We start from the raw sequence: 24,890 nt of genomic DNA on the forward strand, positions 1-24,890 counted from the left end.
ACTTCAGCCAGGAGGATGACCTGGGTAGTCTGCCCTGAAGTATTTCACTCAGAGCCATCCCTAGGCTGGCCATACACTATACAATTTTTAGACTTACCTTCAACTATGTAGCACAAGGGCCTGCCTAATTGGATACAATTGAAAGTGTGGTTAGGTTTGACCTCATATGGTTTTTGGTAAACCTAAAGCACAATTCTCAAGAAAATTGTATAATGTATAGCCAGCCTTAGAGGCCAGAAAGTACACCTCTTCGGGAAGTGTGAGGTGTAAGTTGGTCCCATGGGATAGTAGAGGAGCAGACTACTCGCTACATGGCAAAGAAACCACTCGGCTTACACGTGTCTATATCAAACAGGGACCAGAGTAAGTGTGAGAGACAAGTGTAGAGCTGTACCATGAGGGGTACAACGTTTACACACGTCTAACGACGTATATACAGGGAATACACGCCCTTTCACGAACTGTGATGTCTTGCAACACTCCAGTGTAGTTCGGGTGAAATGACGCACCATTACATTATCGGAACCCAACCTAAAAAAATCCGCACCAAACAACACAAAGCACAGCCTCTCTTCCCTGACGTCACCCGGGCACACTACCCAAGGCTTTTCCGGCTCTGAGCCTGTTCTCGGCCGCAGCTACGCGAGTCGGGCGGTGGAGCGCCAACAGATATCGCGATCGTTCCAGGCCGGCGCCGGCTTCCTATAGGCTGGCTCCGGAGCAAGCTACCTGGAGACAAGCACCGCGCCGCACAGCTAAGCCCAGCATTCTCTCGCGCGCACCAACTCCATTCCGCCCACTTTCCTGGCGTCCTCAACTCTGCGTCCTTGCGTCAACACCACGCCGTCCGTATATAAGAGGGCGGCCCGGCTCGCCCGGGCGTTCAGTTGGGAGCAGTCTCTCTTACTGTTCGCTTCGCAAGTATTTCGTCATTTGACGAAAAAGAGCGAAAATTAAAGTCTTACAGAGTACCAACTTTTTTTTTGTTAGACGTAAGAAATACCACGTGTGAAAAAAATTCAAAGATAGCCGTAATTCTCTTCACTTCTCGTCATCTCCGAAACGAATCACAACCGACCATTTTCCTGCCCGAGGGACCCCGGCCTTCTTATCGTTTAGTTATGAGTCATGTGGCCGTCGAAAATGTTCACGGTCTAGACCAGCAGGTAAGTGTTTGTGTGGGGGTCGTCTGTGGCCGAGTAGACAATAGCGGCCTAGTTCGGGGATGGAGCGCCTGTGTGCGCACTTACATAATTCACCTCGTGTTAGTCTATGGGGAGCGGCGGCACTGAGGTAAACCGGCACTACAGTGTTCGCCGTTGCCGGGGATCGTCTTGTACTGGTTTGTCCCGGGAGGAGCGGGTGCGTCATCAGTGCCAGGGGTGGTGAGTCATAGGCCGGGCCCGGCTGACGCCGCTTAGGGCTCCCCCCTCGTGTTCCCAGGCTGGAAATCCCCCCCAACCCTGGGATCTGATCTGATGGGGGAGAGGGGGGCACGCTGTGGAATGTAGGCCTTGCTAGCGTAGCTTCACAATGGCGGCCTTTGTGAGAGGAAAGGGGAGGGGGAAGACACGCAGCCGGCTTACTCACACTCCGCCAGCCTAGTCTCCTCTCCCCCCATCACAATGGCCTCCATTTCCAGCCCAGTACTTTCTAACCACCTTTCCTCCCCAACAATCGGACGTAGCTGTGGTAGTAAGGTGACGATTTAACCTGATCAGGGCCCCGATCTCCAGAGGAGTGCTGCCTTTCAATTCTATAGTTTCTATATTGACTGACTGACCCTCGTTTTTGGAAAGATCAGGGCTGGCCAAACACTTGTATGTTATGTGTGTACAGGGATCAGGTCTTTACAAAGTGTGTAGGATGACTCGATCTTGTGTTACATTTTCCTCCCTTGAATACTGAACAGTTTTTGACTCTTTTGGTGTTTTAAAGTGGAACTACGCCGCACCTGAGCACCACAAACCAAAAATGCTGTTTAGTCACTGATCACACTGCTGCCATTTAAAATCGCACAATTTGTGTGTGACTTCTGAAGACTTGAGGCTTTTCATAGATTTCTTGCGTGTATTTTCCATTTTATTTCACATTTTCCATTTTATGTGACATTACAATACAGTGCAGCAAAAGTAATGTAAGAACTACCTTCAGAATTGCGCCGCAGCAAAGCGCACGTTAAGACTCTGACATTCGCATTCATTAGATGTGATTACAATTCGCAAATCGCACTGTTGTCACTGGTCACACCGCTGCGATTTAAAATCGTGCGATTTCTGAAGACTTGTGAGGATTTTCCAATTTTTCTTTCGCGTATGTTGCGTTTTCCATTATATTCTTTGTATGTGAAATTACAATAGACTGCAGAAAAAGTAAAGCAAGCACTAACTTTGGAATTGCGCTGCAGCAAATCGCACGTTAAGACTCTGACATTCGCATTTGTTAGGTGTGATTTCAATTTGCAAATCACTGCTGTCACTGGTCACACCGCTGCGATTAAAAATCGTGTGATTTCTGCAGATTTGTGAAGATTTAAAACTTTTTGCTGCAATTTCCATTATATTCTATGTATGTGAAAGTACAATAAACTGCCGAAAAAGTAAAGCAAGAACACTTTAGAAATCGCGCTGCAGCAAATTGGACATGTAAAGACACTGACATTCACCAGGTGCGATTTCAATTCGCAAATTGCACTAGTATCGGGCACTTAATTCATTTTTAATATTCAAAGTGAACTCAGCCATTCATCCATGTCTCTGCTTTTATTTTACTGAGAAATTGTTTTGAAAAATGTCCACTGGCATTCCTGGCAGTGGCCATCTTGAGTAAGGGCAGATGATTCATGTATCATTTACTTCCTGGAATCCATCTACCATTAGCTCAGGCATTGGCTTAGCAGAGAGCCCTCCCCTCCTGAATACTGCTGGGGTGTATGACATAATTTACCTAGGCTTAGAAACCAGGAAGTAACAAAAAATTTAAAAACAAATATGATATGCTTTCCTATCTGCTAATGCTAGCAGCATAAGGTGTAAAAATAGTCTGAGAGCGAAGTTCCACTTTAAAAAGCAATAAAAAGTGTCCCTTTTTAAATCTTATAGAATTCTTAATATGCAATGCCTATTTAACTCTTGAGCCACTTTTTGTTTACGTGTAACACGAGTAGTATTTTTTGCCACAATTTCTTAAAGCCTCTAAACGTATATTTAAAGCAGAGGCTGTAGAGCAGGGTTCCGTGGAACCCTAGGATTCCTCCACAGGTTGCCAGGGGTTCCATGAGCAATATTTGCCTCCCAGGTAAGTTCTCACTGACACCATTGATCTTTTTAGCACTCTAAGGGAGTAATTCTTCCCACTGACCATGACCACAAGTGTAAGGAGCATTCTTACCTCTGACTATCAAACCAATGTATCCTGAATTGTAGATGGTCAATATTAGCAGGGGTTCCCGGAGACTGGAAAGTTTTTTGTCGAGGGTTCATCTGCGTTGAAAAGGTTGAGAGGCTGCCATAGAGCATAAATTGATTGGTTTTAATAATTTTTTTTTGGGGGGGGAGAATACTTTTATAAAAAAAAAAATTAATGCAAAAACAATCCATGACCCTTTTTTTTTTTTTTTTTTTTTTTTTTTTTTTTTTTTACATTAAAAAAAAGTTATGTCGAGTAAATGGATACCAAACATGTCATGCTTTAGAATTGCATGTTCTGTGCAACGGTGACAAACAATGTAACTTTTACTATCCACAGCCAATGCTTTAACCTCTTACCAAGCCTACAGTAATTTGCTGCAGGCAGCACGTACAGACAGAGCAACATACCCGTACATCATTTTTGGCTGCACAGACTAGGGCACTGTGACAAAAAAAATTTTAACTTAAAAAAACTTGCAGAATGTCTTACTAAATACCTCTCTACTTTCCAAAAAGGTCATTTTATTGAGAAATTGGATTTTTTTTAATGGATATGGTTTATAATAGAAAAAAATCTTTTTTTTTTTTAAATTATGTAATTAAAAGAATACGTTGTGATCAAATACCATCATAAGAGAGCCATTTGTTTGAAAAAAAAAAAGATATAAATTGCATTTGTATACAGTGTTGCATGGCCACACAATTGCTACTTAAAGTAGCGCAGTGCCGCATTGCAAAAAAATGGCCTGGTCACGAAGGGGGTAAAATTTCCTGGAGCTGAAGTGGTTAAAAGCCTTTACAGGTTACCGAGGAGGTCTGATGCTAGAATTGCTGCCCATGATCTAACGTTTGCTGTAATACCTCACGTGTGGGATGATTGCTGTTTGCGTGCAGGATTGTCGTGCGCATTTGCCTTTGTGTGCAAGCACTCGAGGGGGCAATTTCTTTTTTTAAATTAAATATTTAAATTGTATATTAAAAAATGTTTTTTTTTTTTGTTCTACACTATTGCTTTAACCGCTTCCCAACCGCATTATAGCAGGAATTCTGCTATAGGGCAGCACGGGTGCGCAAAATCATGTGTATAGACGGGGTAGGGGGCACGCATGCACAGCACAGCCACCCCTATCAGTGTGCTTACAGTGAAGCACACTCCACCCCCTAGTAAAACACTCCCTACATATAGTTAACCCTTTGATCACTTTCATGTTAACCCCTTCCTGCCCAGTGTCATTAGTACAGTGTCGGCGCTTATTTATTTTTTTTGCACTGATCACTGTATTGGTGTCACTGGGTATGTCAGTGACAGTCGTCTGACCCCCCCCCCCCCCATGTCAGTATGTCCACCGCAGACCCGCTAAATGTTGCTGATTGCCTCCATTACTAGTAGGGTAAGAAAAAAAAATCCCAGTATCTATGCTGCCATTTGTAAAAGCTATAACTTTCACATAAACCAATTAATTTACATGTATTGGGCTTTTTTTTTTTTATGACGAAATTTTGATTTAAAAAAAAAAAAAAAAAAAAATTACTGGACATGTTTAACCACTTGGCAACAGTGCTATAGCCAAATGATGGCTACAGCGCGGTTGTCCAGTCCTAGGAGGGAGTCATGACGTCCTCCCAGAACGCGCAATCCCCGGCGATCTCTGTGATTGCTGTGTCCTGTGGACACAGCTTATCACGTGATGTGGTGAAAGGCTAATCACAGCGGCCTTTACCACATGATCAGCGGTGTCCAATGACACAGCAGATCACCTGTAAATGCAGTTGCCAGTTATTGGCTGCACTTTCCTCGCGCTGTCACATCGTGAGGAAAGTACTGCCGATAACCGGCAATTTTCAAAGGACGGATTGGCCCAGCAGTGCCGCCTATGAGTGCCCATCATTGTTGCATATCAGTGCTGCCTCTCTGTGCCACCTCATCAACACACATAAGTGAAGGAGAAAAATTACCTGTTTTCTATTTTATAATACAAATAAAAAAAGCGCAAAAAAATAAAGCACCCTGCGGCGAATAAATACCACCAAAAGAAAGCTCTATTTGTATGAAAACAATGATAAAAATTTCATATGGGTACAATGTTGCATGACCGTGCAATTGTCGTCCAAAGTGCAACAGTGCTGAAAATTGGCCTGAGCATGAAGGGGGTACAAGTGCCCAGTAGGCAAGTGGTTAATAGCAAAAAGTCCAAAATATTGTCCTTTTTTGTTTTTTGTTTTTTTCTGCTCAATTGTCATTTTAAAAACTTTTTTTTTGCTTTCACAAGGAATGTAAACATCCCTTGTGACAGTGAAAGGCCTGTGACGAGTACTCTTTATAGAGAGATCCAGGGTCACCTTAAAAGCATTCGATCACATCAAGATAAACGTGATTACATTTTTATTTTTTGAGAACGGTGCCTTTTAGTTCTGAGTAAACCAGAAGTGGTATCAGGTCATCTCTTCAGGGTTACTTTGTCATAGAGCCGATCCGGTCTTTTTTCTGCTCTGACTAGCTGGCAACTCCCCTTCGTTTTCCCTTATTACCTCCCCCCTTTACCTTTCCAACTTGCCTCCATCTCCCCATTGAGGGTTTCCTCAACCCACTTGTGAGATTTGGAAATCTTGTATTTACCCAGGGTTTGGCGCTGAGGCAAGGGGGGTCAGTTTTGCCACTGAATCCCAAACAAGCATGCAGCAAGTGAAGTCAGGACATCTGATCATCCTGCATTTTCCAGCTCGGTGACATAAAGCCATATAGTGTATCTAAAGTAAAAAAAAAACCCAAAAAAAAAACTTTTAACCCATCTATTCCGACAAGTTTTTTGTTTTGTTTTTTTGCCGGTGTCCCTTTTTATAGGAGGTTTACTTTTTATTCTGGGGACAGTTGTCACAGCTTGGTTAATTCAAACGTTTAGTGATCACCAGAACCAGAAGAACAGGTAACACTAGATGTTCCGGTGATAACATTCTCAGGGGAATCCTCCTTTCTTTGTAGATTTCTTCTCATTTCCTACTTCATCCCTATGGCAGAAGGTGAGAGGAAATCTCTCCATGTGGGCAACAAAACTATGGATTTAGCCCTTTCCTACTTCATCCAAAACAAATTGATTTACCTATACATACACCTTTGGTTTCACGGACTGTCTTCTCTCCCTGGCACCAGAATCTTTAGTGTGGAGACCCGGCTGTGACAACTTACGACTTCACAGCTAGGTGCCCACTGCACATGCACAAGAAGCGCTGCTCTTTATGAATGGCCCTGTAGTCTTCTGGGACCTGTTGTGTCCCAGAAGACTATGGGGAGGACAGACAACTTCTGCTTTTGATCGCCTATGGGGAGCAGGGGACAAAGCATTAAAGCAGAACTTCGCCTTTTGGGTGGAACTCTGCTTTAATGTCAGCAAGGCCTGTGCTTTAAAATGTCTATGGCCAAGGTAATTATTTTAGTGCTGCCAAAAAAAAAGAAATTTACATGGGTGGAGCAGTCTCTCCAAGAATTTCTAAAAATTACTTTAGTCTGTCAGTTCTTAACAGATTATCAAATCTGCTGTGACCTACTGATCGTCCTCTGAGGTATGCCTGGTCTCCACAGTCTGCTTTGGTTAAGCTCTCTTTCTATTCTGTTCTTGCCTTAAATGATCTGGCTGTGTGCAGTGTTTATCTGGATAGAACATGCAGTCAGTGTGTAGCCCAGATCTGTTTTAATGTTCCTTTTTTGTGTTTGGACACAATTATTTCAGTGCTCTTTTTAACATGAAGAGTAGTGTGGACCTTTTGTAAATTGAATCCTATGATGGTAGTGTTCACTTTGTCATTGACTTTGGTAGCTTTTCTTCTTTTGATATTGGGTGTTGCAGATTTAAGAAGGTATATTTCCTCTAGGCCACAACTGTTTCACCAATTGCATTTTGCGATCTCCATGTTTGCTTTTTGCAGATGATCTTGATAGAGTTCATGATACTTTGTGGATTTCCTGCTCAGTCCATAGTGTTGATGGCTGTCTCTATCGCAGAGCTAATGTATGATTTGTTTCATGACCGTAGGCATGTATTTTTGTTTTGTTTTTGGTTTTTTTTCTTTCCCAGCCTCCACATTTCATTACAGCTTTTAATTTGTATAAGTTTAACTTTCTAGATTGCCATATTGAAAATGAAGTTTGCTATTGACATTTGGGTCATTAAAGTATGAAGGAAAAATATACTATAACCACTCTTCATACTTTATTTGAATATTCTCTTGATTTCTCAGAAGCCCCCCCATCGTGTGACTGTAAAACCCCAGTCTATGTTTTTAGTTACGACATGAAATGTCATGTGGAATCTTTCTGTTTGCACTAAATGCCTGAGATTTGACAGTGCCAATTTTGCAGAAGCATCTTTTGTTGGCATACCTCCATTTTGTCTTTCGTAACATCTTGCTTGTCTTTAGCTGTAGTACCAAATCTAGCCAGAAGATGTCTTTGTTTACAAGTTCTGAGCAATGCATTGCAGTAGAATCATGAAACAGCATCATCTAGTTAAAAAGCTGCAGTCCAAGATATCAAACATGAATTTAACAATTTGGCTTTTTTTTTCCTTTTTAGTTTGCTGGCCTAGACTTGAATTCCGACTCCCAGAGTGGTGGCTCTGCTACTAGTAAGTACCCTTGCGTGTGTGGATTTTTTTTTTTTTTTTTGTGGTTTTTTTTTTGTTTTGTTTTTTTGTAGCAGGGAGCTATGAATGCTTCTAATCCTGATTCTGAAAAGAATAGAGTAAGAAACCTTACTAAAATTTCCTTTCATCCTAGAAGGGCGTTACATTCCTCCTCACTTAAGAAACAAGGAAGCTTCAAGGAATGGTAAGTGTGGGTTGCTTCCTAGTGTTACAGTATTGTAAAGGGTTATTTGACCTTGCCTATTAAAATCATGTCAGATTTATGCAGTTATTCTACCTTCAGTTTCTTTGGATATATATATCCATTATATTTTTATTTATTTTTATTTTTTTTAAGACCAATTTTTAAAATAAAACCATTTAGTCACCATCTATTTAGTTTGTATAATTTTTGAGATTGGTGAATATTATTCTGAAAGGTTTATTATTATGTAGGTTATCCAAGGTGTCAATACCCACCTGTAGATGTGTATAAGGGCTACGGTGATTGGTGGTCCCAAAGAACTGGTACGGTTGGTTACCTGTCTTGGTGTGTTGGCTGCACAATAGCTTGGCCTGCATAAGCTAGCCATTGAGCTGCCTGTGAATTGCAGTGGTATTCTAAACAAATTGCTCTCAATTGTGAAGCACATACCTGAGATATTGTAGCAGTTCAATTCAACTTCATGGCATCTTTGGTATCTTATGATCACATGTATTTTTATATTAAAAGCCTGCATTCATGTTCTGCAAGAATTTATGTTAATTTTATTCATGCTAACTTTTAATCAGACTCCAATGCAGGCTTATTCTGATCCATTGTTTAGTTCTAAATTAAAAATTTCTGCTACATTCTTGGTGTTTACTTGATTTACTGGAGAAACAAATCCGTTCATGATTTTTCACGTGACAATCTGGCAGCAATTAAATATTACTAATGTGCATGTAACATGCATTACACTGGGGTTTCTCAGCTTGCTTTAGCTTGCTTTTAGACACTAGTTTTTAATGGTTGGTTTGGGTCATGTCTAAATTTTCACTATAGTATACACTGTATCTACTAAAATAAAACACCAGACTGGGTTAATTTCTTTAGCTGTGCCTCCTTGCAATTTGGTTCTTATCTTATTATCTTCCTTGAAAGATTCGGGCTGGGACGCTGGGCGGGGTGGAAATGGCTATATGAATGGCACACATGATGATCGGGACAGTCGCGTGAATGGGTATGATCGCGCTGGATATGCAAGTAGAGGATCTGGCCGCACCGACAGAGGTAAATGTTTCTTATATACTGAACTTGACTGTTTTCAAACTGTCAGTCATTTGATACAACATCCCCAATAATGGCAGTGAAACCCAACATATAAGCTGTGTGAATAAATTAACCACTAGCCTACAGGGCACTTATACCCCCTTCCTGCCCAGGCCAATTTCCAGCTTTCAGTGCTGTTGCACTTTGAATGACAATTGCGCGGTCATGCAACACTACCCATTAAATTTTTATAATTTTTTTGTGACAGAGCTTTATTTTGGTGGTATTTAATCACCTGGGTTTTTATTTTTTCTTAAACCAAAAACCACTGAAAATTTTGAAATAACCCCCCATTTTTTCTTAGTTTTTGTTTACAAAAATTTTGTAAATAAGTGGTTTTTCTCCTTCACTGATGTACGCCAATGAGGCTGCAGTGATGGGCTGCACTGATGAGGAGGCACTGGTAGGTGGCACTGAAAGGCAGCACACATATGGCACTGTTAGGCGGCACTGACTGGCATTGACAGTCAGCACTGACTGGCACTGTTAGGTGGCACTGATAGGTGACACTGAAAGGCAGCTCAGATGGGCACTGATATGTGGAATTGATGTGCACTGGTAGGCACTGAAATATGACATTAATCTGGTACTGATGGGCACTGGCAGGTGGCATGGATGAGCACTGACAGCTGGCACTGATGGACACTGACAGGTGGCACTGCTGGGGCTACACAGATCATCAGAGCACACTGATCATCAGTGCACATGTCCCCTCTGAGGGATGCAGATTACCTGCTCTCCTCTCCTCACAAGCTGTCGGCGTGACAGCTTGTGAGGAGAGAAATGCCGATAACCGGCATGTCCCTATTTACATGAGATCAGCTGTGATTGGACACAGCTGATTACATGACCGAGCTGACATCTTTGGCTCTTTCCGTTGATCGGTGATCTGCTGTGTCCGAGGGACACAGTGCATTGCCGAGCTGCGCGCTTCTGGAGCCGCACATGCACGGTGAGAATGGGAAGGACGTCGTGACGTCCTCCCAGAATGAGAGAACCGCCTTGCGCCCGTCATATTACTATATGGCGGGTGGGAAGCGGTTAAAGATTATCAGTGAAGCCCCATCAATGCCAACTGTCATTGTCCATCAGTGCCAGTCTGAGCTGCCTTTCAGTGCCCATCAGTGCAGCCTCATTAGCGCACATCACAAATGAGAACTTTGATTGGGATCTGAAGCAATGGTAATTGGTAGAAAAGATCATCCATTGTTTTTTGGCCAGAAGTTTCTGAGTAGGATCTATAGATTATGAGATCCCTGCATTACTTTTTTTTTTTTTTTTTTTTTTTTTTTTTTTATCCATGTGTTTTAGGCTTTCATTTTTGCTCTTATAAGAAAAAAGGATAAGGAATAAAGTTTTTGCATTTCTATTTTCTATTTTTAGGATTTTATGATAGAGATAATTCTGGGTGGAATTCAAGAGACAAAGATGCTTACAGCAGCTTTGGATCACGCAATGACCGTGGAAAATCAGGTTTATTCAGTGATAGAGGAAGTGGAAGTCGGAGGTGAGTTTGGACCGCCTTTTTTTTGCTAAATAGGCATGACTTTTTAAATTTTCATTAGTGTTAGGAACTGGCTACAGGTGGGTGTGCATTCATCCTTCAGTTTGTGGACTGCTTGGAAAGTGTTTTATGATGTAAGAGATAATAGCCTTTTTGCTTCTGTGACTTTTAAACCACATGGCTTGTAGGTTGAAATCCTCCTGGTACGGACAAGAACAAAGTTACTATTTAATTTCTTGAAATGTTCATCCTTTAATATATGCAGTATCTTGAGTCTTTGTTTTAGAATGAAATAAGTGCTGAGCATTTTTTTGTAATAACATATACTTGCCTTCTCTGTGTAGTAGTTTTGCACAGAGCAGCCCTGATCCTCCTCCGCTAGGGTCCACAGCTGGCGCTCATTCATGTGGCACTTAAGCCATTTAATATAAATTTGCTTGTTAATAGTTAAAAATTGATGTTTGTATCTTGATGGTTACCATATGCTTGGACTCACTAGCTTTTAAAGTTTTATAAAGGTTTGTATTCGTTACATTTGGTCAAACTTAGACCAGTAAGTATGCATATGCCATACCTGTGGGATTCCTGTTTAAGCTGGAAATCACTGTAGTTTCTGCTACCATAATGTTTGCTACCAGGTTCCACAGGTGCCATTCATACAATGCCTTGTGTTTTTCTTGATAAATGCAAGGCCTTTGGATATGGTGACATGATCTTGACCTAAAATAAGAAAACTCCTTGCATTCATTGAAAATACAAGGTGTTCTGTTAATTGCCCCATGCCCCCTTCCCCCTCCATGGTATGTAGCAGGGCAGCTGCTGCTGCAGCAGTGATCCTGGGTCCTGTTCTTTTTGTGACTTGGAGATCGTGAAATCACCACCCCTACAACTCCACCACATTCAAAAGCCTTGCATTCATTGAGAAAAATGCAAGGTGTTCTGTGAATGGCATTCATGTTCAGTGGGGTGACTTCCCTTTCCTGAGCAAAGGACATGGAAAATGGCAGTCATCACTGTAGTAGCAAAGACTACAGTGATTCCTGGCATCCACAGTGATCCCACAGGTATGGTATATGGGTACTTGTATTAGTCTAAGCTGAACTAATGTAACTGTGCAATAAGATTCATAACTGGAGATCTGCTTTTAAAATTCCATGATCTGATGGCTAATCATTAAGAATAGCTCTTTGCCATTGGCCATACCAATATTCTGTCTCGACTAGCCAACACTATGCAGTACTGTCATGCTAGCACAAAAAGCATCAGCCTTCTAGCTTCTCAAATTTTTTCTAGTCTTCTAGACTTCTGTTTTCAGAGAGCACATTTTTGTTTGAGGTAGATGATTGCATTTCAAATCAATATACAAAGTGCAAACATATATAAAAAATTAAATAGTGAAGTCCATCAAACTTAATAAACACAAAATTCAAAAATAGTTTGTGCAAACAGAAATTTTCAAATTCTTCTTCTATTATAAAGAACCTTCCACCCGTGAAAACCAACATCAAATGCACTCACCAGATTAAGGTAAATGAAACGCCTTTTAGGAATTTATGGGATCCTAAACCCTCTTTGGTATCCACTCTATAGGAATCCTCACCTCCAGCATAGACTCCACCATCCAACCAGGGAGAAAAAAACTCAGATAGTGTAATATTGCAAAACACCATTCATAAGTGAAATCAAGGATTAAGGCCACTCACATTATAATCGCTTTAAAAAGGCATATTTATTGAGTGGCCTTAATCCTTGATTTCACTTATGAATGGTGTTTTGCAATATTACACTATCTGAGTTTTTTTCTCCCTGGTTGGATGGTGGAGTCTATGCTGGAGGTGAGGATTCCTATAGAGTGGATACCAAAGAGGGTTTAGGATCCCATAAATTCCTAAAAGGCGTTTCATTTACCTTAATCTGGTGAGTGCATTTGATGTTGGTTTTCACGGGTGGAAGGTGGAAGTTTCTTTATAATAGAAGAAGAATTTGAAAATTTCTGTTTGCACAAACTATTTTTGAATTTTGTGTTTATTAAGTTTGATGGACTTCACTATTTATTTAATTTTTTATATATGTTTGCACTTTGTATATTGATTTGATATAGAGGTCTATGTTTGCGCTGTTTATTTATATATTTTTTACAATTTGTGTTGATCACATTGCACAGCAGCAGGATAGAACCTATAGTAGGGTGTTTCACTAGGCGCAGGAAGAGTTTTTAGTTGTTTGTTTTCAGAGATGATTGCATTTGTCTGAACCTGAGAAGATCAAAACTTAATTCTAGGTTTAGAATCGCAAATGTGTTGCATCAACTTTCTAGGTGTTTTTTTTGGGGGGAGGGTGTTATTAATCAAATGGCTATTAAATGCTTTGTGTTTTGTGCACATAAGTCTAGTGTGATCCTTTCCACTCCAATAATCCACTCCAATAATCCTGAGGGGCTAGTCCTGTGCGCTGTTCTCACACCTTGGCAGCCACGGCCTAAACTTGTAAAGGACCTTTTGCGCATCAGGTAAGCTTTCAGTACACCACAGAACTTTAGCCTGCAGTGTATGAAGAGCTACCAGCTTTCTCACACAGATTTTTTTTTTTTTTATTATTCCTCTCTTGTCAAACTGCTTTTAGCCTTTTTGCTTTATTCATACCCATAAATATTTTGAAATATATTGAAAATCTATTTCTGTGTCTGACGTGTGCCTGTAAAAGGATTGTTTGCCCATGTCTTTTTATTTCCTACAGCACCAACTGCAGGTTATACTTTAGTATTGACTTGCCTGGCTACAGTGGGAGTCTCACTGCTGATATTTTTCATTAAGTGAAATGTGAAGCAGTCAACAGACGTCTCCCAGTGTTGATGGTAGGGAAGTTACCTTCAGTTCCCAAGGGGGGTATGAAACAATCCTGCAGAATATTTGAAGCCAACAATTCTCATAAGTTTTTTTTTCCTGGTTAAGTTCTCGGCTTATCTTTGAGCATATGGAAGAGGGATGCAAACTGCTTCTGTTCTGTGCTTAGATCTGATGACCGTCGCTTAGATAGCTTCGATGGCATGGGTAGTCGCAGTGACCGATCTAGCATGGGTAGATATGATCGTGGAAACAGCCGTTGGAGCGATGAGAGAAATGATGAAGACGATTGGTCAAAGCCTCTTGCACCAAATGATCGTGTAGAGCAGTGAGTATTTATTCATATGCATGAGATTTTTTTTTTTTGGTGTTTTTGTGATTCATTAATTTTTATTTCTTTTCCACACAGGGAGCTCTTCTCTGGAAGTAATACTGGCATTAACTTTGAGAAGTATGATGACATTCCAGTTGAAGCAACTGGCACAAACTGCCCCCCACATATTGAAAGTGTATGTGAAATGTAATCTCTTGTATTACCAGGCTCCATAGCTATCCAATTTCAGTGGTTGTAAACCTCAGACAAGAACTCTGAACAAAGCATATTTTTATGTAGTGTTTACGTGTGTCACCGTAACTGCAGCTCCCAGCCCCCTTCTTTGCCCCCATGTGATAAATCCTTTACATCTGAGGTTTACAAGGATGTGCAGGGCAAATGGCTGCAGATAAACAGGTGCAACTTATGTAGGAGGATTTGTTACATCTCTGGATATCACCCGAGGCAAGTCGCTTTACTGGGCATATGTACGGGTTTACAACCACTTTAAGAATGAGAGTAAAGCAACTTTTTATTCATATGCTGGCAATAGACAAGTGTTCAGATATTCCTTCAACATAAAACTTTGACATACTCCGGCTTTCATAACAGCTATCATACGTTGATAACCATTTTCTTGAAGTCTGTATTAGATTGTACGAGTAACAAAGGTTTAATAATTTTTAGTTGCATTGCTATAAATTTGTATTTCATTTCTTTTCTTCCCCAAAGTTCCATGATGTCAGCATGGGGGAAATAATCATGGGAAATATTCAACTCACACGATACACTCGACCAACCCCAGTCCAGAAGCATGCTATTCCCATCATCATAGAAAAGAGGGACTTGATGGCATGTGCCCAGACAGGTAAAACACTTTTGGTCCTTGTATACACTACAATAAATTCTGAATTGTTATGCCATATTTAAGTTGACTGATTTTTTTATTTCAGGCGGAATTTAATTTTATAGATAGAGAATTTTTTTTTTTTCTCCTAGTATTAATAGCGATGAAGAAACTTCACTAATGATGGAATCAGATTTCCCCACTCAAAAAAAGAAATGCCTGGAGCAAATTTAAAAACTGATAACTGATGCATGGGCATTTTTGGTTTATCCTAATTGACAATCCCATTTTTTTTTTTCTCCTTTTTTTTAGGTTCTGGGAAAACTGCAGCATTTTTACTACCCATTCTCAGTCAGATCTATGCAGATGGCCCCGGAGAAGCAATGAAGCACTTAAAGGTATGGGGCTGAAGTAGTTATTTGCCTTCTAAATGAATGTCCTTTCCTGAAGACCTTTTCAGCCTTTATTCATGCAGTTATTGCTGTCTGTTTTTATGCATAGTCACTTTCTTTGCAGGATAACGGGCGATATGGAAGGCGTAAGCAGTTCCCATTATCCCTTGTTCTGGCCCCAACAAGAGAACTTGCTGTACAGATCTATGAGGAAGCCAGAAAGGTATAAAATCATAACAAAAAAACAAAAAAATCTTCAATTTCATTAAAATATACAGAGTTTACATTTCTCTGCCTTTTTTGTTTTAGTTTGCATACAGATCAAGGGTACGACCTTGTGTTGTATATGGGGGAGCAGATATTGGGCAACAGATCAGAGACTTAGAACGAGGCTGTCATTTGCTGGTTGCCACGCCTGGGCGCCTTGTTGACATGATGGAACGTGGAAAGATTGGCCTGGATTGTTGCAAGTATGTGGTATAATCTATTAGGAAGTAGTTCTATAAAAATCCAGCACTTTGTGGCTTTGGTTTTTATTGTTTTTGTTTTTAAAAATATTTTTTCAAATTTTATGAAAGCTGCTTGCTCTGCCTCTTGAGGTCTTGATTCATGTTTGAGGTGTTTGTTTTTTTACATTTCTAGGTATTTGGTGTTGGATGAGGCAGACAGAATGCTTGACATGGGATTTGAGCCTCAAATTAGACGAATTGTTGAACAAGACACTATGCCTCCCAAGGGTGTTCGTCAGACTATGATGTTCAGTGCCACTTTCCCCAAGGAAATCCAGGTATTTGCTTATAAAACAATGTTTAACCGCTTGCTGCCTGCTTGCAGTACACTTGCTGCGAGCAGGTGGCAGCTGCAGGATAGACAATGTACATATGTGGCTGCCTGCATCTGGGTTTCTGTGCTTGCACTTCTTGCTGAACTGTGCTGTGAATGGACACTGCATGGTTTGTCAGTAAATTTCAGGCAATGATTTCGGCTGAAACCTACTGACTGGCTGTGTCCATGCACAGGTATAAACTAGTGGTGCACCAAAATGAAAATTCTGGTACCGAAAACGAAAAATCAAAATGCACTTTTGGCCGAATACTGACATGCACAGTTTTTAAAAATTAATATAGATTTTTGGGGAAAAAACACACTTTGATTAAGAAAAACAAAAAAACTATATAGCCCAATTTTTTTTTATTTATTTATTTTTTTAATATGAAAGAGGATGTTATGTCGCATAAATAGATACCAAACATGTCATGCTTTAAAATTGTGCACGCTCGTGGAATGGCATGAAACTGTGTGGTACTTAAAAAATCTCCATGGGTGATGCTTTAAAAATTTCTACAGGTTAGCATTGTAGTTGCATAGGAGGTCTAGTGCGAGAATTATTGCTCTTGCTTTGATGTTTGTGTCGATACCTCACATGTGTGGTTTGAACACATACTACATTTACATATGTGGGCATGGCCTATGTATGCGTTCACCACTATGTGGGGGATGGGGACACTAAACTTTATTTATTTTTTTAATTTATTTAATGTTTTGGGGTTTTTTTGTTTTCACTGTCCCGTTAAGAATAAAAGTGATTAACATTTTTTTTATCACAAGAAATGCATGCATCCCTTGTGATTAAAAGTAATTTGTGACAGGTCCTCTTTATGGAGAGATATGGGGTCAGTAAGACCCCACATCTCTCCTCTGCAATGTACAGCATTGGATCTCAAAAAAAACAAACAAACATTGATCTAGTGCTTTAGAAAAAAAAAAAGTGGAGGCCATCTTTCCTTCACTCATCTCTATGCCCAGCTCCAGGATCATTAGATTGCTTCTCAGGTAAAGCTGAGAACTATAGAGCAGCGGCGGTGAGGGGCAGGGTTTTTTCAGCACCAGTATCTGTGCCTTTTTTTTTTTTTTTTTCCCCATAACGGCCGAAATGTTTCGGCCACTGAAATTTCGGTACATCCCTAGTATAAACCAAACAGCCAGATCTGTGAGTAAAAGCAGCACACATTACACTTGTTAGGCATGCAGTTATCCCTTCATTGCCCCTTGATATTAACACACTCCCAGCCAGTGTCCTTAGTACAGTGTTCTCGTATTGCCTGCCACACTATCGCATTAAGTCGCTGATTACCACCATTACAAGTATAGTGTCTATGGATGAGTAAATTGCAGTGTATATATCATAATTTGTATACCCTATAACTTTCACACAAACCATATACGCTTATTGGGATTTTTATTTTACCAAAGACTTAGCAAAATAAATTTTTAAATTTTTTTTTTTTGTTTTATAAAACGTCAAAAAGCATAAAATGTAGGGTTTAAAACTTTTTCATTCCTCTTAATTTTTTTTTATTTTTTTTTTTTTTTTAAGTATTTGATCCCCTGCTGATTTTGAATGTTTGCCCGCTCGCAAAGAAATTATCAGTCTAAAAATCGAATGGTAGGTGTATTGTAACACAGACAGGATAGCAGCAAAAAATTCAAAAGAAATGCATGTCTATCAAATTATGCACTGATTTGCATGTTCATGAGGGAAATAAGTATTTGATCCCCTTCACAAAGCATGACTTAGTACTTGGTGGCAAATCCCTTGTTGGCAATTAGAGGTCAGACGTTTCCTGTAGTTGGCCACCAGGTTTGCACACATCTCAGGAGGGATTTTGGCCCACTCCTCTTGGCAGATCCTCTCCAAGTCATTAAGGTTTGGTGGCTGATGTTTGGCAACTCAAACTTTCAGCTCCCTCCACAGATTTTCAATCGGATTAAGGTCTGGAGACTGGCTAGGCCACTCCAGGACCTTAATGTGCTTCTTCTTGAGCCACTCTTTTGTTGTCTTGGGTCATTGTCATGCTGGAACACCCATCCACGACCCATTTTCAGTGCCCTGGCTGAGGGAAGAGGGTTCTCACCCAAGATTTGACGGTACATTGCCCCGCCCATCGTCTTTTTGATGCGGTGCAGTTGTCCTGTCCCCTTAGCAGAAAAACACCCCCAAAGCAGAATTTTTCCACCACCATGTTTGACAGTTGGGATGGTGTTCTTGGGGTCATAGGCAGCATTCCTCCTCCTTCAAACACGTTGAATTCATGCCAGAGAGTTCGACTTTGGTCTCATCTGACCACAACACTTTCAACCAGTCCTCCTCTGCATCATTCAGATGTTCAGTGGCAAACTTCCGACGGGCCTGGACATGTGCTTTCTTGAGCAGAGGGACCTCACAGGCACTGCAGGATTTCAATCCTTGTCGGTGTAGTGTTATCAATTGTTTTCTTGGTGACTGTGGTCCCAGCTGCCTGGAGATCATTGACAAGACCCTCACGTGTAGTTCTGGGATGATTCCTCAGTGTTCTCATGATCATTGACACTCCACGAGGTGAGATCTTGCATGGTGCAGCAGACCTAGGGAGACTGACAGTTGTTTTGTGTTTCTTCCATTTGTGAATGATTGCACCAACTGTTACCTTGTCACCAAGCTGCTTGGCGATAGTTTGGTAGCTCAGTCCAGCCTTGTGTAGGTCTACAGTCTTGTCCCTGACATCCCTGGACAGCTCTTTGGTCTTTGCCATGGTGCAGTGTTTGGAATCTGATTGCTCCCGTGGACAGGTAGCTTTTATACAGGTAACAAAATGAGATTTGCAGCACTCCCTTTAAGAGACTGCTTCTAATCTCAGCTTGTTACCTGTATGAAAGACACCTGGTAGGCAGAAATCCTACTGAATGATAGGGGATCAAATACTTATTTCCCTCATGAACATGCAAATCGGTGCATAATTTTTCAGACATGCATTTCTTTTGAATTTTGTGGTGCTGCTATTTTGTCTCTGTGTTACAATACACCTACCATTCGATTTTTAGACTGATTATTTCTTTGTGAGTGGGCAAACATTCAAAATCACCAGGGGATCAAATACTTATTTCCGTGTGTGTGTGTGTGTGTGTGTGTGTGTGTGTGTGTGTGTGTGTGTGATTTTGGCTAACGTACCACCAGAAGAAAGCTCTATTTTATGTGAAAAATATTTAAATTTAATTTGGTTAGTGTTGCATGACTGTACAATTGGCACTTCTAGTACAGTGCTAAATAGCAAAAAATGCCCTGGTCGTGAAGGGGGTAATGCCTTCCAGAGGTCAAGCAGTTAACGATAAACTTTTGGTATTCAGTGCTTTGCAAAGTGTATTGGTGATGTACAAATACTTATAGCATCGTTAAAGCGATAATAACAGTTTGTTTTAAAAGAAAAAGTCGTACTTGCTCTATGCAGTGGTTTTGCTAATCCTCTTCTGGTGTTTCTGGCTAACCCCCCCCCCCCCCGTTTACTTTGGAGGACCTTGTGCGTGCTCGTCCCTGACCCCACTGTCTGCGTCCACAAGACACCACAGAGCAGGACTCGGCCCTGCACTCTCCTCAATGGCTCCTGCTGCTTGACCCTTTAGCCTTTACAACCACAGTTTTTTTTGGGTTACTGTTCACAGCTTGGCTACACAGTTTCTAAATAAATGCTAGGCTAATCGTTACATCCTCATTTTTGCAAAGACTAAATGGCCAATTTTATTTTTTTCTTTAGATTCTTGCTCGTGATTTCTTGGAAGAATATATCTTCTTGGCAGTAGGTAGAGTAGGCTCTACATCTGAAAACATTACGCAGAAAGTAGTCTGGGTGGAAGAAATGGACAAGCGTTCATTTTTATTGGATCTCCTGAATGCAACAGGTATTTGGCATCAGCCTTGCATGCTTAGTATAAAAGTGACAGCTTACCTGTACTGACACATTGATTCGTAATGCATGTTCTGTTTTTTTTTACGTTAGGCAAAGACTCGTTAACGTTGGTGTTTGTGGAAACAAAGAAGGGTGCAGATGCTCTTGAAGACTTCTTGTACCATGAAGGATATGCTTGTACAAGCATCCATGGGGACCGCTCTCAGAGAGACAGAGAGGAAGCACTTCATCAGTTCCGTTCTGGAAAAAGCCCTATTCTAGTAGCTACTGCTGTAAGTAGTTGCTTCAGAATTTTCTGGCTTCTTGCTTCCATATGGTCATTGTGTCTCATGTACTAAATCTTCTTATAGGTTGCAGCCAGAGGACTTGATATTTCAAATGTCAAACATGTAATAAACTTTGATCTGCCCAGTGACATTGAGGAGTATGTACACAGAATTGGTCGTACAGGACGTGTGGGTAATTTGGGTAAGTGTTTTTTTTTTTTTTTTTTTTTTTTTTCTTCTATGCAAATATAAAAACATTCTTGCTTATACAGGTTTAAAAATTTGTAATTAGTTTATAACTAACTAGTTTGTAAATTTAGCTATAATTTACCATACCTTTTTTAGGTCTTGCAACATCATTTTTCAATGAAAAGAATATAAATATAACCAAGGATTTATTGGATCTTCTGGTGGAAGCGAAACAAGAGGTACCATCCTGGCTGGAGAATATGGCCTATGAACAGCATCACAAGAGCAGTAGTCGTGGCCGTTCAAAGAGGTAAGTTGTGAGAAGGCACTATGGGGTTATTTTTACTAAAGGAAAACTATCTGTGCTCTGCAATTGTGCTAGACCTGGGGGGAAGTTCTGACCTAAAGGGAAACCGATTATTTGTCATCCAATTATGCGCAAGTAAAAATGCAGTTTGTTTTGTTTTTTCATTGCATGTGATTGAGTATGCTTTGTGAAGTGAAGCTTTACCTCGTTTACTTATCTCTGGAGCAACTGCACTTGCCGCACACAGTAAATTTTGCCTTTCGTAAATCAACTCCTTTTTTGTGTCTTTTTGGAGGGTTGCACTGGCAGCTGTGCTTGAAGATATGACAGTATTTTGACCTGTCTGTAAACTTTTTATTTTTTTTATTCATACTAGTCGCTTTAGCGGTGGGTTTGGTGCCAGAGACTACAGACAGAGCAGTAGCTCAAGCAGCAGCTTTGGGAGCAGTCGTGGTGGTCGAAGCAGTGGTCATGGAGGCAGTAGGGGATTTGGAGGAGGTAAGAAACTAAATCTTGCTGGATTTTCATCACTAAACACATGCATCAAAAATTCTTTCAGTTTAAACCTTGTCCTGTTTTACCATTTATCCGTGAAAGTAAAAATTTCCCAAATTTTGGGTTGTACCCAGAATACTTTTAAATGTCTGTCAACATTTGGGGATGCCCCCCTTATATCTACATTTTTGGATTCGTCTTCCTTCATCCCCATGGATCATACTGATACCTGTGTTGTTTTTTGCCCATTCCATTGTCTATGTTCTTATTTTCTTGCTATATATTGTTTAATTTGATACAAAATCTAATAAAGACAAATTTGACTTTAAATGTCTGTCAACAATAGTGTGCTTCATACACCCTCAAAAACCCTATCCACTATGACCTCTTGTATTACATAAAACAAATAATTAGCTTTCCCATTTTATCAAAACACCACATGTTTTACACTCTAACATTTGAGAGATTAAAATCTCCTTGTGTAGTCTGAATAGAGGGAAAATCTTCCAATGGGGACACTAGCTCCCCAAGAGATTCCCTTAATTTGCACGGATATAATCTCCCATCTTGTTTTGGCTGTGGGACAGGTAGCAAAGGTAAATCTCCCTTTTGGGACAAAGAGGACAAAAATAAACCTCACGGGGGTTATAACTCCTCACTTGCTCTATCCAAAATGAAAAGTTTGCCTATTCTCCTTAAATCCAAGACATACAGCATTCTTTTCAACTGCATTTTCATGCTGTGTTCATAAGATGCATAATATGTGTACTTTACTATCATCTCCTGTGTCCCCTCTCCCATTTACTGATGTCCTTTCGTCAACAGGTGGTTATGGTGGCTTCTATAACAGTGACGGCTACGGAGGAAATTATGGTGGAAGTTCCCAGGTTGACTGGTGGGGCAACTAAACTTGCCTGCGATTAGAAAGGACTCAACCAAACATGCGAATATGGAAACCACATGTAACTTAGCCAGACTATACCTTGTGTAGCTTCAAGAACTTGTACATTACCAGCTGTGATTCTCCACTGAATTTTCTTTTCAAGGGAGCTCTGGGCCATGAAGAAAACAAGTGATAGGAATAAAAAGCCCTACTCTGAAGGTGTTGGAAGATTTCATTGCTGTAGTTTTTTGGATTAATTCCCAAATCCACCCTTTCCAGCAACTGCATTATTTTGACTGAGGATAATTTGTTTGTTAATGTACTGTGCCTTTAACTTTAGACAACTTTTTATTTTGATGTCCTGTTGGCTCAGTATTGCTCAAGATATAAATTGAGACAGAATAAATTTATTGAACTTGGGCGAAATCAAACCTTGGCACGCAGGTGTGATACAACCTCAAAACAGGAATCGTTTCATCCATGCATTAATATTTCAAGTTAAAGTAAACTTGTGCAGTAAGCCTCCATTAGGCCTTCTGTTAACTTTGCAAAAGATCTTGAAGCATATCAGAGTAGTTTCTAATGTGGCTAACTGTACGAAGTTATGTTCTGATTTGCTCACTCTATCCTGGAAAGGTACTTAGAACCTGAAGTCTTTTCAATAAGCCATTCCAGTCACATAGATGTATGAGCTTCATACGCGTGAAGCACTGTTTTCAGAGAATGCAATAAAGCAATTCCTTTTCCAATGTTTAGGCAGAACAGCTAACGTGTGAGCAAGCCAATAATGGGCTGAACATTACAGGGAATGTTAAGCGATCCGAAACTTGAAATAGTTTTTAGGAGGTATCATCATTTAAATTAATTTATGCCTGTCATAAGAAAATGGCAGAATGGCTGACCACGGTAGTATGTGGTTCTGTGACAGGCCTGGCTGATTTTGGTCTAATAACGCATGCTAGTGTTGATGTTTTTTGGTCAAGAGGGTATGAACAGGATGAATTATGCAGCAGGCTTTATTTTAATGCAGATTCACATTACTCTGTTCAAGCTGCGTTTTTGAAAGGTTACAAACATACTTGGCTTACAGTAGACTTTGTAAAATGGCTCCAGATGAGTAAATTCAACTCGTAAGATCAATGGTGGAAAAATGTACATGACTGCACAAGGTGTACAATCTGCTAATGTGTGCAGTTTAGTCAGTTTTAGTTGCATAGGTTTCCATTGCATTTAGTATGGCAGTGCTATATCTGGCCAAAGAGTAATTCCCAACAAAATGCCTCTGCCACATGAAATTTAGCCTTCTATATGTAGCTGAATTAAAACAACTTTGTGGCATAGGAATGGCAAAAAATCTTAACGTGCAATAGATTTTACAAGTGTTTTTTGTGCCTTGCTCTAAATCTTTTTGTAGGTGCACTTGACAGTATTGAGGTCATTGTTATGGTGCTATTTAAAATATAGATGGCCCTTGTACATTTTTGCCCATAACTTTCTACAAAACTTCTTTTATTGCACATTCAGAGAATTTTTATATAAGTCTTGTGTACGTGTCCTTCAAATCTTTTTTTATTTTTGTCTCTTTGCGATGGCAAAAAACACTGCTTGGAGTCTAGGGCAAGACTGAGACTTATTTGGGACCATGGGAGTAATAGAAGGGGGGCGCAAACTATTTTGCACACAATGGATTTCTAGATACTTTTTGCTGCTAGTTTTGTGTAATATTTATTGAACATTTGACAAATATTTATTTTTGTAAGCCTAAGTGATTCTTTGAAAGCTAAAGAAACTTGACCAAAAGACAGTACAAAAACACTGGCACTTGAATGTTGAATGTCAACGTATGCGTGAAATTATATATTTCGGGGTAGTGTGAGCTTTTAATGTTATAAGTCATATTAAACTCTTAAGTCAAATTAAGCAGACCCGGTATTGGCTGAACAGCCATAATTTTTTCTGGTGTAATTAAAATTGGCAACTTAAAATTAAACATGCCAAGGTTTTGATACACTTGTCTTAAGATATTAATGAAACACTTCAAAACACTGTTGTGAAGTGTCCAGAATCTCAGATGTTTGTTGCGTGAGTTTTGTTTAGTTGTGTGGTTATTTTTTTTTTATTTCAGTGAATGTCTGGCACATTGCAATCCTCAAAACATGTGGTTATCTTTGTCATACTGGTAAATAATAATAAAAAAAAACGAAAAAAAATCAGTGACTTGTCTTCAATGATTACATATAGCAAGTACATTTGGCAATACCTATATAACATGAGGTTCACAATTATTTTTTTTTCCTTTTTATGCAAAGAATGGATTCAAACTTGCTAAATGTCAAGATTGACCCTCAAGTCACTCTAGTTTAGTAACTGCTTATTGTACTAGTTTAGATGCTTAGCACTGCATGTGCTGTGCATTACTGATTTTATTAAAATAAAAGTTGAATGGCAAACTGCTCTTATGTGGTTTTTTTTAATTTTTTGTCCTTGCATTAACATCCTATGTAGCCAGTTTTTCAGCACTTTTCACATTTTTGTAGTCTATTGGATCCACTTAGTAGAAGACTAAGTGGATCTAGTAGCAGTGAGCAACCCTTTCACCCAGGATTTACACTTCAGTTGAAAAGATGCGTGAAAGCATAAACCCCAGCTCTGCTGCTGTTTGGCTTATGGAGCAAATTCTAGTGATTTGAGTTCAGAGGAATGATAGAAACTGCAGAAGTGGGCATGTGAAATTAGTGACAATGTGCACATATAAGGCCGTAATGAAGTGGAAGGGGGATACTGTAACTGAC

At 40.0% G+C, this 24,890-nt stretch overlaps 1 protein-coding gene across 2 annotated transcripts; it reads left to right on the forward strand.

Annotated features, from left to right (window-relative positions):
* Positions 1 to 861: 861 nt before the first annotated feature.
* On the forward strand, positions 862 to 24,548 carry DDX3X (DEAD-box helicase 3 X-linked). Of its 2 annotated transcripts, XM_089673931.1 has the most exons (19): positions 862 to 1,166; positions 7,978 to 8,029; positions 8,181 to 8,231; positions 8,483 to 8,554; positions 9,171 to 9,299; positions 10,722 to 10,845; positions 13,855 to 14,013; positions 14,095 to 14,194; positions 14,731 to 14,866; positions 15,158 to 15,243; positions 15,362 to 15,460; positions 15,547 to 15,707; positions 15,880 to 16,024; positions 19,806 to 19,950; positions 20,049 to 20,230; positions 20,309 to 20,426; positions 20,570 to 20,723; positions 21,097 to 21,218; positions 22,041 to 24,548. In XM_089673931.1, the coding sequence occupies exons 1-19, from the start codon at positions 1,122 to 1,124 to the stop codon at positions 22,121 to 22,123; spliced, it is 2,163 nt and encodes a 720-aa protein (XP_089530057.1). In that variant the 5' UTR covers positions 862 to 1,121; the 3' UTR covers positions 22,124 to 24,548. The 2 variants fall into 2 exon arrangements, with proteins under 2 accessions (XP_089530057.1, XP_089530058.1); XM_089673932.1 differs by lacking the exon at positions 8,483 to 8,554 and having other exon boundaries at positions 863 to 1,166.
* The last annotated feature ends 342 nt before the right edge of the window (positions 24,549 to 24,890 follow it).

This window comes from Staurois parvus, unplaced genomic scaffold (assembly GCF_062004578.1).
Source record: "Staurois parvus isolate SC_StPar_1 unplaced genomic scaffold, SC_StPar_1.0 ptg000145l, whole genome shotgun sequence".
Lineage (NCBI taxonomy): Eukaryota > Metazoa > Chordata > Amphibia > Anura > Ranidae > Staurois > Staurois parvus.